We start from the raw sequence: 12,755 nt of genomic DNA, 5'->3' as shown, positions 1-12,755 counted from the left end.
TTGATTCCTACAGAGAGAGAGGCGGAGAGAAAAAGGGGAAGAGAGAGAAAAACAATGATTTTGTTGCTCCACTTATTGGTGCATTCTTTGGTTGAGTCTTGTATGTGCCCTAACCAGGGATCGAACCTGCAGCCTTGGCGTATCGGGATGATGCTCTAACCAAATGAGCAAATCAGCCAGGACTGGTGGTAGGTCTTTGTAGCCATGCCACCATGTCTAGTCTAAAATCAGACTTAGAACTACAAGAGAGTGGAGATAATAGTTGAGAACAAATAAGCATGCTCCTACCTCACAGGAACTCTTCAGAGAAAGAATCTCAGGAAGAAAACCTCAAAACAGAAAGACTATGTGCAGAGCCCAGTGCATCCTCTCATTCTCTCTATCCAACCGTGTTTCATTAAGCAAAGCCATGAGGTGACTGTGACCCTAGCCACTGAAGGGGTTGGAACATTTCATGGCATTTCTGTGGCTGGCCAGTCAACTCTAGAATGATTTATCATCCTTTCTTAGTTCTTAGGAGTCTTAGGAGACCTAACTCATTCAACCCAGGGACTCATCTATACATAGGACGAGCTGAGGAGTCCAGTTTGCATTAATATCTGCTGTTTAACCCAAACTTTAAACGATGGCCTAAGTCAGATCCGCTTTTGGAAAGGAAGGTGTATTAGCCAAAGGAGTGATAAGAGATTTGACTCTGGATGCACAATTAAGCCACCTAAGAATTCCACTAAAAGACTGCTGCCCTGAAGGTGGAAGGCCTGTTTGGAGAGAGTGCTGTAATTGGAAAGCCTTCTCTGAGTACCCAGTGTCTTCCCATTCCTAGGTCCCTTTGGTGGTATTCAAACGAGAAAAAGAAATTGCCAGGAAGCTGGAGTTTGATGGCCTGTATATTACCGAACAGCCATCTGAAGATGACATCAAAGGTCAATGGGACCGCTTGGTAATCAACACACCGTAAGTATCCCCCCCACACCCTCCCCACCAGGATAACCAAGCCCTCTAAGCCTTAGTTTCCTCTTCAGTAACAGAGGGATGAGAATACCACCTCCTGCAGTTTGGGAATAGTAATGCCCGGCCCAGTGCCCACTCATGGTAGGCATCAGTGTTAGTCATCCCCTTTCCCTGACTGTTCACAAAATGGCCATCATTGTTAGCGAAGGTAATGCTCTAGTGCCAGCGCATTCACAGTTGTGACAGTGAGAGTTGTAAGATAATGTTCTGAAAGAGAAGAAATAGGGTCAGATGGGTAAACTAAGGTGATGATGTTGAAACACTTAGCTGTGACAGTTAAAATATGCACGTGTGGAAACAACAACTCCGACCCCCAGAAGAAGGAAATTGCTCCTCACCCACAGAGGGCCAGACAACCCGAGAGAGGCAGCTCTGCAAAGCCACAACTGAGCCTTCTCAACAGTCTCTGGAAAGGAAACTCTACTCTTGGCGGGGGGCCGGGCCGGGGAGTGAGCATGCAAGTCAAAAGCCTGTTCCTGCCATCCTCTTCTAATAAGGAAGAGGGATCCAGCTTTGTTTCCTGCCCTTTGTCATTACAGAACAGAAATGTTGGATGCCATTAAATAATTCACTGTATTTTTTGGACTATAAGACATACCCAGGTTTTAGAGGTAGAAAATAGAAAAAAAATTTTGAAGCAAACAATGTGGAAAAATATTTAATAACATAAATAATATAATATTTCACCAATATAAATGTAAACAGAACTCAACAGCAGCATTAACAACCATTATTCCTCCCAAATGGGGGCAGGGGAGGGAGGCTGCATCCTATAGTCCAGAAAATGTGGTAATTCTTTGGCAAGCTTTCTGCAATTATCATGAATGCTTGTGTCTGTGGCACAAGATGACATGGCCTGAAAGTACCAGGAAAAAGGCAGTTCAGGCTCGAGAAATTTATCTTGAGGAGGCAGTGAGACGAGAACACTAAAATGTCCCAAAAAGGATATCTGCTAAAACTTTTTATTTGAAGTGGCTTACGTGTCCTTAAGTCTTAAGTAGGAAATACATAAATAAGTAGATGTTTAAGAAATTTTTGACAAATGGACCCTTAATTTTTTCACAATAATGGCCTCATAGCACACATAGTACTTCGTAACCTGTTTTTTTCAGTTAACTATATATCATGGAGAGCTTTATTTTTTAATATTACTTTTGTCTTGTTAAATATGCATGTAGAGGGTAGAGAATGTGTATGCATATTTTGAAGCATAATAATAAATTGAACTACAAAGGCTAAAAATGGAGCACTGCAGAGAGCTTCAAAGTCCCAGATGTTATGATCCTCCTTGCCCTGTCTCCCCAAACCCCGCTATCTACTCTCCTGACGTTGGTGGTGCTTGTGTTCGAGTCTTAGTTCCGCTACTTCGATGCGTGTCCCTAGATGCTGTTTCAGTTTGACTACTTCCGGACTGTATGTACACAGAGTTACACCCTCTGTGTGGTACCGTCTTTCGAATCACGTGTTCCGTGCCGTGTCTGAGATGATGTGTGTGTCCATCATTTTGTCATTTTCAAAACTGAGCTGTTTTAAAGCATTTTAGAAACACATGTAGGAGTATATTATCATATATTTATCTATTTTCCTGACAGTGGGTACTTCCAGTGTTTGCAGTCTCTGGCCATTACAAACAGTGCCACAATCAACGTTTCTATAACTCTTGCACAAGTAAAAGAGTTTCTCTAGAGTAGGGACCCAGGAGAAAAAATTGCTGAATAGTAGGACATGCAGACGCCTGTCCAGTTTACCTTCAACCAGCACTGTGCGAGAGTGCCTGCCCACCCCACCCCCTGCCTCCTCGCCAGCACTTGTTACTGTCAGACAGTTCTGCGGCCCTGGAGGGCAGCAGCGGCAGGTCGCTGTGAACGTCTGATTTCTAAAGAGCGTACGCATCATATATTATTTTTCTTGACCATTCATGGATAGATGTTTTTTATTTATTCACTTCTCTTCTGAAGTTTCTTTTGTCTATCCCACACTTTAAAGAATATTACCTAGTAAAAATATGTTTTCTACCTTCAAGGGGCTTATTTACCTAACCAGTGGACAAAAATACTCTGACCAAAGTAAGATCACATTCAAAAGGGTCTCGTCCAGAGCCTTCAGTCAGTGGCCCTTCACCACTTCTGGAATTTTCTACTCACAACAAAATGTGGCCAAGGCTGGATTGTATGTTATGCACTATTTTTATAAAGGACTTAAGAGAGAAAGGAGATACCAGTGTGAACAGAGGAAGCCTCGCTTGATTTTCCTTTGTTTTGTTTATTTTAGACTCTAAATGCAATACATTAAAAAAAATTCAAGTCGCAGAAAAATGCACAAAGAAGAAAGTCACCATAATTGTGGCCCTCCCCATTAGCCATTTACTTTATAAACCCAGCATTTGTTCTTGCTTTTCAGTGGCATTTGGCAATTTAAGACAAACTGCTTTAACTATTTTTTAAGTGTTTTTAAAGATGGCCACCCAGTTGGGGAGAGGTGGCATTTGCTCAGGGTTGTTCTTCTGAGAAGTCCATGCACAGAGGGAGGCCCCCACTCCTCACACCAACTGGGGCAGTTTCCAGAACAGGAGACTGTGTTCCAGTTCCAACAAGAATGACTCAAATGAAAAAAAAAAAAAAAAACCAGACGCGTAAAAAGCACATGCCAAGGGCCAGCAGTTCCTCGGCTGTGATCTAGCCTCACAGGGAACCCTCCCAGAATGGGCTAATCATTCTGTAGACTAGGGGAACAAAGTATTTTGAATGGTTTTTGCCAACATACCTGAAAGTGGCAGTTCTTTCTTGACTTTAACAATAGAAAGCTCTTTGCAGTGGAGCTAGTGGAAGCTACCAGGCAGAAGAAAGGAGAGCACTCTGTGGGGTTAGGGATAGGATGTTTTGGGAAACCACCTCCGAAGAAGAAAGAGATCTAATTCCCTGAAGAAAGCAGACCCCACAGGAGTTACAGGGAATGGAGAAGAAAGTGGAAGAGCACTCCGGTTAGCAAAACTCTATAGAAATTAACTAAAGGTGGTTCCCAGACTGGAAACCTTGTGTAGTTGGGGACTTTGTCTACACGTTATCCCATGGAACCCGGGTCTCCTACCCCAGCTACTAACATAAACCAGGTACTCAATGAATGCAGGTTAAATGCATGTGTTTCCTACAGGGTTCTGCTTCTACTTTATGCTGGGATCACTAAACACTTTTCTGCTTCTGTCTAATCCTGTCATCACAAGTGCTGGCTCTTAGCCATTATTTTAACTAGAAAATGCAGAGTGGTTTTCTGAGTGTTTCAGAAGTCAGTGCAAAGTAGTGAAACTGTAAATCAGCCCTGTGGTGACTGTGAACTTCAATCACATCTGGAATGCTTCAATGAGCCGGACAAAACCCACAGGGATCACAGATCCAGACACTCAAACTGCGAAGTTTCTTGATGTGCTTTGCCTTGATGTTAAGAACCCACCTTTTTTGTTTTCTTTTTTCAGATCTTTTCCTAATAACTACTGGGACAAGTTTGTGAAGAGAAAGGTAGGCCTTGTCAGTGGGGGTGAGTTCCATGACTACCAAAGAAATGCCATAGGTTTTGAGCGCTCCGCATACAAATATGAATAAATTCGGTGTTACTTTTTATGACAGTTTCCCGAGAAGAGTAAGTCACAGATGGGGTGCAAATGAACATATGCAGGTTTTTGGCTTCAATCCTATATTCATCTGCCTTAAACAGCTCAACACAGTCATTGTTTTCTGCGTACTAGGTTCTTGCTCCCCTCCAAGAAAATAGCGGCCTGAAACCCAATTTTCATTTAATTGCCTTTATCATTTCTGTTTTCTTTGGGGGCTATTTCCCTTTATTTTCCTGTTGCATTTTGAATCCTGTCTTTATCACCCCCTTGAAGAGCCCAGTGTAGGGCAGTCCTCTGCAGACGGTGGGCTGGAGGGAACACTGACGCTCTTGTGTGGCCCAGCCTCACCCTGTCGTCCCTTTGCTTTAGGTGATAAACAAGTATGGTGACCTCTACGGAGCGGAACGCATTGCTGAACTCCTGGGTTTGGACAAAAATGCCCTTGACTTTAGCCCGGTAGAAAAGACCAAAGCAGAGGCGGCCTCTCTGGTGTCATGGTACAGAGCTTAGGAGTTTAAACCCAAAGTCTGGCTAAAGTAGATCCTTTGATTTCTCCAGCCCTTTTCAAGGTGCTAAAGGGAAAAATTCTCAATCAGATCTTTGTTCTCTCAGGCTCTGGTCTGGCTTACGTGTTTCCTCTAGATTCTAACATATTGGGAGAGCAGTGCTTTAAACAACTTAAGGACCTATCAGGCTTTTATGCCTGGTAGAGCTGAAAGAGGAAGACTAATTAAAATTCCAGGTTGGGTTAGTCTCAAGGGGCACTCATACAACTTGATAAAGCTCAGAGCCGTATTTAGATTATTATTAAACCTGAGAGAGAGAAAAACAATCTTATACCCCCCCCCACCCCCGCCTTATGAAACACTTAACTTACGCCTGACATTTATGTGTTTTTAAATTCTTTGGCCCCCTTAGGCTAAGCTCCATCGACATGAAGTACCACATCTGGAAGCTGGGAGTTGTTTTCACTGACAATGTAAGTGTGGCACCTGGAAAAACAAGATTCGGTTCCCCGGGTTCAGGGATGTCATTGGGCGCCACGAGGAAAAAAATGAGGGAGCTTGCCCAGAAAGATTCTGGGATCGCTTCAAAGACAGAGAGCTACAAAGGGGCTGGGGACACGTCTCTCTCGTGCAAGAGTGTAAGACAGATGGGGTTTCACTTGGCAGTTCTTAGGCCAGTTCACAGCACCTCAACATCTAAAAACCCTCTGTCCTCACTCTGTCCCCAAAGATGAGAAAAATTAGCTCAATCAGCACATCAGGAGGCAGGAATGCCTGAAAAGCTGCCAAATCTCTTCCATTTCCGCAGTCCTTTCTCTACCTTGCCTGGTACACAACCATGTCGGTCCTGGGCCACTACAACAACTTCTTCTTCGCCGCTCACCTGCTGGATATCGCCATGGGCTTCAAGACCCTGAGGACTATTCTATCATCTGTGACTCATAACGGCAAACAGGTAGTGGGTTTATACTAATACAGAACTGAATGGACCTAGATATGGAAAATAAAATGACCAAAACAGGTAGTACAACCAGTGTATGGCAGGAAGGTACATCATAGTATATAATACAACTTTCTTGGTGAAACACTTGAATGGTGATTGTTTTTATTTAAAAATAAAATTGTAGCCATCATTCAAGAGGCATAAGGTCTTGATTCAGAGACCCCTGACATTTAGGTCAAGCAGGGGAGAGGGAAAGAGGTGATTGACACATCACTTTGGGGGCCTTTTGTGGATCTTCCTCTTCCTCTGTGGATCTGATATACTCACTGGGGGTCAGCACATGGTCCTGTGTAGTCAGAAAACTCCCAAGGTTCTTCCAATATAAGCTTCCAACTAAGAAGCAATGATTTAGACATGGATATATACACACACATAAAAATAGCTGTAAATATATGTATATACATACATACAGATATATATGTATGTGTTTATAGAGTGCTGAAAGTTGGTAGTAAAAGATATAGTTACACATCTATATAGCCATTGCCATATCCAGTCTGTCTTCTGCAGTGTTGTCAGGGCGAATCCTTCAATTAAAATCCTCTAATGGCTCCTTCTGTCAACAAATTCAAACCCTTTAACATTTCCTTCTGCATTAAGTGTGATCCATGAATGAGACATGCCCCCTCATATTGCTAAACCTTTGTATGAGAAGGAGAAAAAAAGGAAGTTAATATGTGCCCAGCTCAATACAGCCATTGTAGAAAACATATGGAGGTTCCTCACAAGATTAGCTGTAGAACTGCCGTATGACCCAGCAATCCCACTTCTGGGTGTTTATCCAAGGAAATGAAGTCAGTATCCTGAGGAGAGAGCTACATTCTCATGTTCACTGCTGCATTATTCACAAGAGGCAAGATATGGAAACAACCTAAGTGTCCATCAATGGAAGAACATATAAAGAAAATGTGGTATATACACACATACAAGGAGATATTATTCAGCCATAAAAAAGGAAATACTGCCACTTATAGCAACATTGGAGGCATTGTGCTAAGTGAAATAAGCCAGGCACATGAAGACAAATACGGTATGATCTCACTTACATGTGAAATCTGAAAAAGGTGAGTTCACAGAATCAAAGAGTAGAACTGTGGTTGCCAGAGGCTGGGGGCCTGGGAAATGAGGGGACGTTGGTCAAAGGGCATGAACTTCCATGCCATTATAAGAGGAATAAGCTCCAGGGACCTGAAAGAAAGCATGGTGATTATAGTTCACACTGCTGTATCACAGACTGGAGATTTTCTGAGAATGGACCTTAAGTGTTCTCACTGCACTCTCAACCCTCAGAATGATAACTGTAGGAGGTGATGGATATCATGTTAGTTAACTTGGTTTCGGTCATCATTTTACAATGCATACATATATTAAGTCATCAGGTTGTGCACCTTAAAAAATAAAGATTCCAACCTGAAAAAAATCAAGTTGACTTTTGTTCTAAAATGAAAGTTGCTGGACCATCAGATATTATTAGGGTGTCTGAGATCATTAGGGATGTCTTCTGGGCTTCCAGTAGTAGCAACAGTCCCTACTTTTTGTTTGGGTTGGTGGTCAAAAGAATTGAGGAAAGATAGAGAAAGTTTCTCCCTCATCCAAGAAGCTGCAGTTTGGGGAGGTGGCCACAGAACCTGTGATACAGATGTTGGCTTAGAGTGTTAAATGCTTCCTTCTCCTGGGAGGAAGGGCATTGTGTATTTTTACATGCGTATCTTGGGAAGTTTACCCCATAAAGACCACGTTTCCCAGTGTGACCTGTGGAATGCCAGTTCTGTATGTCCTTTTAGAATTATTTTCCTCCCCTTTACTCAGATATTGAAACTTTAGTTTTTATTGATTTGGCTTGACAGCATTAAGATTGTAACTTAAATGGAAAGTTTCAACAATGAATTTTTTATATGGCCTTGCTGAATAAGCTCTGGCAAGATCATTTAAAAATAAGAAGTGTGCCCAGCTTGTGCCTTGTGCCAGGTACTGTGCCAGGCCACAACTCCTTTGTAAGGCAGATGTTATGTTCACTTGACAGGTAAGAGAATTGAAGCCCAGAGAGGCTAAGTGCCTCACCCAGGACCACACAGTTGCTAAGTGGCAGAACTAGCTTCTTTCTTCCTTGGTGCAAAGCTCAGGTTCTTTCCGCTTTTCTAAAACCAGCTGGTTCTGTGAGGTCTGCCATCTGAGGTTAAGTTAGTATTCATTGTCTAAGAAGTTGCTGAATATGTCTCTTCTGCTACTTATGTTAGAAATTTTGTAACTGATCGTCAGTTTCTGCTCAGCACCTAGTCCCTTGAATAGGCCAGATGGGCAGGTCCTGTGTGCTCCTCGTGTGTAGTAGCCCCTGAAGCCAGTAAATGAACATGGCCTATGACCCCTGCAGAGGTCCAAGGCAGATATCTTGGTTATAAAAAATGTCACTTTACTCAACCATCATAAAGAATTCTTGTAGTAACTTCAAGGCTATGACAATTATCCCATTCATGGTTACTTATAAAATAGTGTCTTGTAGGGACCCCTACCAGTCCAAAGACCTTTTAATTCCTTTAGAAGCAGCATTAGAGGAGAAGCTGCATTGTGACACTGCAGGTCACTGCTCTCTCTGTGAAAACAATGGCACCTTCACCACCCCATCCTGAACTCCCTTTGCAGTTTGCACAGGCCCAATTCCATACCCCAGGTACTAGCCCGCTCTGAGTGGCTTAAACAAGACATTTCCTCTCAGCTCTGGAGGCTGGAAGTCCAAGATCAAGGTGTAGGTGGGCATGGCTTCCTCTGAGGCCTCCCTCTGTGACTCCCACCTGGCTGCCCTCTCGCTCCCTTTCCACTCCATCGCCCCTCTGTGCAGCCGTCTTCTTTCTCTCTCTCTCACTGTGCCCCACTCTCTTCTTATACGAACACCAGTTAGGCTGGAGTAGGGCCTCCTCTAACAGTCGTTTCAGTGGAATTACCTCTTTAAAGGCCCTGTCTCCAAAGTCACATCCTGAGGTACTGGAAGTCAAGGCTTTAACATGAGTGGGGGCACAATTTAGTCCATAGCACCCCAACATTACTATTTTTGCCCAATAGCCTATTGCTACACGATCTTCTTTCCCCTTTCTCCCCGGCTCAGGCTCCCCTTTCCTGTGTCCTTGGAGTTGCCCGTGTACATTTCAAGGTGCACAAGACCCACCTCCTTTTCTTTCTCTCCCCTCCCAGCTGGTTTTGACTGTGGGCCTCCTGGCCGTGGTGGTTTATCTCTACACTGTGGTGGCATTCAACTTCTTCCGCAAGTTCTACAACAAGAGTGAGGATGATGACGAGCCCGACATGAAGTGTGATGACATGATGACGGTGAGAGCCTACTCAAGGCCACCTGGTCACCCGTCCTTGTTGGGAATTAAGAGCAGTGGAGTTGCAGAGGAGAACATAGATGCCCCATCCAAAGAGGAAAGTATCCTGGACAGACAGTAGTGATGGAAGTGGGTTTCATGAGCACTTACCGAAGGTTAGGTAGAAATACAGGCACCCCACAGAGCATGTAATTGGTCATTGTTCATCTGTAGTTGTTTGTGGCAAAGATGTGATTACTTATATCTAAGTGTGAATGGACCTGTACCTAAATGCATGCAAGGCAAGCTTTTGGTTCTTTGCCTCTGAGCTGGAGCAAAGTCCCATGGACCTGGTGCTCAGTTTATTTCAGCAAGTCAGTAGGCTGACAGATGAGACAGCAGTAGGATCAGGTGAGGGGCCTCCCCAGCAGGGGCGCCCCCTGTGGGAAGGATGGGCACAGCTCAGGGTGAGCGAGCACAGCAGCGGTGGCATCTCTACAAGTTCACGGTGACCAGATGTCAGGAGAACATGAGGCAAAGGTGGGAGACCGTGAACGGCCCCAGCCTGTGATTATTCCTCTAGAAAATGGGCAAGACTCCTTGCCTAAAAACGTTCCTATGCTTGCTTGGGGCAGCACCCTCATGTGACAGCAACACTACAGTTGCCAGAGCACTGGTGTGGCTGGCACCCATCTCCACACTGCCCTGGTGTCTGACTTCCCAAGTGTAAGGCCTAACCCATCCAGGCAGGAGGAGAGCTGCAGGGTGCCCTGCCCGATGAGCCGGTGCCCAGGTCCCTGCACTGGGCCACACGTGTGGCACAGAAGGAGAGCAAGTCCATTCTTTAAGGTGCTACAGGAATCCCTGCCCTACCAAGTGTAAGGCAAACGCAGGAGACGTAGAAGGGGCCTTTCTTCCCAGAGGTGGGAGCCCAGCCTGCCCCCTTATAATTAAACCACAGAAAACTAATGTCTGGCCTATGCCGTATGCGTTGGGGCTAAAAGGTCTTTTAACGTATGCACATCTTAAATGAATTCTCTTGTATGTATCAAAAAGTTCAAAACTTTTTAAGAATGCGAGCAAACAATATTGTTAAAGGCTAAATGTAACAACAGTCTTTCCCCCTGAGGAGACAGCAAACCGACAAAGGGCAGGGCGAGGCAGGGCCGCTGAGGTCACTGAAGAGCACCTTGCCCAGCTCCGGGTTGTCCCACCCCATCTGACTGCCCGGCTGACCTGACAACCATCTTGCTGAAAACGAGCACCACTCTGCACCTTCTACCCGGACTGACATTATTTTTCTTGTCCAGTGTTACCTATTCCACATGTATGTGGGAGTGAGAGCTGGCGGAGGCATTGGCGATGAAATTGAAGACCCTGCTGGTGACCCCTATGAAATGTACCGCATCGTCTTTGACATCACCTTTTTCTTCTTTGTCATTGTCATCTTGCTGGCCATCATTCAAGGTATGGCTTCTAGTTAAGTATGAACAGGGCTTAATCTAGTTCTCTGTACCTTCCTACAACAGCAGCCTAATTGTCTTATGTAGAGATCTGTACATGCATTTATTTGTTAATTCCACATTTATTGAGCATCTACTATATATGAGGCCATGCCTACAGATAAAGCCAAAGATTCCCTTGAGACAGTGATGCATGCTTAACTCATTTTTATGGTGCTTTACAAATGTTGCATTTTTTCACTAACTGAAGTCAAGCCCTTCTACCAGCCAAAAGATTACAACATGCTTTATTGAGTCTTGCTCTACCGAGGGGTCTGGAACCAAACCCGCAGTATCTCCAAGCTTTGCCTGTACAAGGAACAGAGCACCCCCTTCCTGCCATTCCCCACTCGGAACTCACCGTTCCCTGCTCCCCAGAGATTCCCTGTGTGTGGTCCTGCCCACAGCCTCCTGATTCCCGCCCGCCTCGTTTTCCTCCCTGGCAGTGGGGTGGGATAAGGCGGAGGAGCACAGAGAGGAGCTAAGAGCGTGTGATAGGGTTTCTCTTCTTTTCAGCGGAGGGGTGCTGATATTTAGTCAATACCTTGTCAGGAGTTAGTTAAAGGAATGTGATGAATTCAGTTTGGGTCATGGTGAGTTATGGTGCCTGTGAGATGTGCAGGTGTTGAGGGCTCCTAAGCAATTAACTGTAGTAGGTCTCTCAAGGAACAAATCAGGAATGAAATAATATAATAAATACATGTAAAATAAGTAGAAAAATACAAAAATGAGGTAAAACAATAGAAATGAGAGCCATTGTAGTGGGGCGGGGTGGGGAGTCAAAGATGCTGGCCTAGAAGAGATTCCCCAGAAAGAGAGACAAACTGAGGAAGAACCTGAGACACACCAATGCGTCAGGGGCGGGGAGAAGAGGGGGAGCCAACAGGAAGACAGGAAGTGAAAGGCTGAGCAAAACAGAAGGGGGAGAGACTGGGGAAAAAGGAAAATGTTTCTAGGAGGAGTGAATTGTTAGCAGCACACACTGCAGAAAGGCTGAGTCAGAGGAACAATGAGAAATGGTTAGCCAGGGTGAAGCATCTGAAGATAAAGTACTTTTTCCTGATTTTATTTTTACTGAATAGGTCAGCTTGATGATTTACTTTTTTACAAAACAAAGTGGCCTCTGCCATTCCTTCCATTTTCCTCTACCCCAAACCACTGAACAGATTATTTAAAAAACTTCCTCTGTCTTTACATGTAAAATCCAGGTCTTATTATTGATGCTTTCGGAGAGCTGAGAGACCAGCAGGAACAAGTGCGAGAAGATATGGAGGTGATGTTCTCCTAACTACTGTTTGTATCTCACAGCAAATGAAATGTATAAACAATAGGTTCTACTATTACTTAGGGCCAGCCCTGGGCAAAACTTCCAAAATATTTGTTTTCCACTCCTGTCCTCGTCTTGGTGCCTAACAGCTCTGGGCATTTAGGGCCCCACTCTGTGTTCTGCACCATTCCGTACCCCTCCTGGGCTGCTGCCCCCACCGTGCCCCGTGGGTGGGCACGAGCAGGCACCCTCAGCTAGCAAGGAGCTAGGTACTATGTGGCACTGCGGGGTAGATGACTAAGAGCCTGAGTACTTCAGAGAAGTATTTTTCAGGGTCTCTCAATGCAATCGGATACCCTCACCCTTTTCCCAACTGCCCATAATGCCTCACCATTGCCTTTCCTGCCTATTATTTTTCTAGACCAAGTGTTTCATCTGTGGGATCGGCAATGACTACTTTGATACGACTCCTCATGGCTTTGAAACACATACATTACAAGAGCACAACTTAGCCAACTACTTGTGAGTATTCTTGGTCCATGGAGGCAACGGGCAGGGGA

At 44.6% G+C, this 12,755-nt stretch overlaps 1 protein-coding gene across 1 annotated transcript in view; it reads left to right on the top strand.

Moving 5' to 3' along the window:
* Positions 1 to 12,755, top strand: part of RYR3 (ryanodine receptor 3) — a 504,534-nt gene that overhangs the window by 487,563 nt on the left and 4,216 nt on the right. Inside the window, exons 94-102 of the mRNA XM_045822230.1 lie at positions 824 to 954; positions 4,481 to 4,523; positions 4,988 to 5,115; positions 5,537 to 5,597; positions 5,933 to 6,079; positions 9,314 to 9,448; positions 10,737 to 10,893; positions 12,137 to 12,201; positions 12,617 to 12,717. Coding sequence (XP_045678186.1) covers positions 824 to 954; positions 4,481 to 4,523; positions 4,988 to 5,115; positions 5,537 to 5,597; positions 5,933 to 6,079; positions 9,314 to 9,448; positions 10,737 to 10,893; positions 12,137 to 12,201; positions 12,617 to 12,717 — 968 coding nt within the window. The remainder of the gene's footprint in view (positions 1 to 823; positions 955 to 4,480; positions 4,524 to 4,987; positions 5,116 to 5,536; positions 5,598 to 5,932; positions 6,080 to 9,313; positions 9,449 to 10,736; positions 10,894 to 12,136; positions 12,202 to 12,616; positions 12,718 to 12,755) is intronic.

Source organism: Phyllostomus hastatus, unplaced genomic scaffold (genome assembly GCF_019186645.2).
Source record: "Phyllostomus hastatus isolate PE091 unplaced genomic scaffold, TTU_PhHast_1.1 phas_scaffold_501, whole genome shotgun sequence".
Taxonomy (NCBI): Eukaryota; Metazoa; Chordata; class Mammalia; order Chiroptera; family Phyllostomidae; genus Phyllostomus; species Phyllostomus hastatus.
This window is presented reverse-complemented; position numbering and strand designations above follow the sequence as displayed.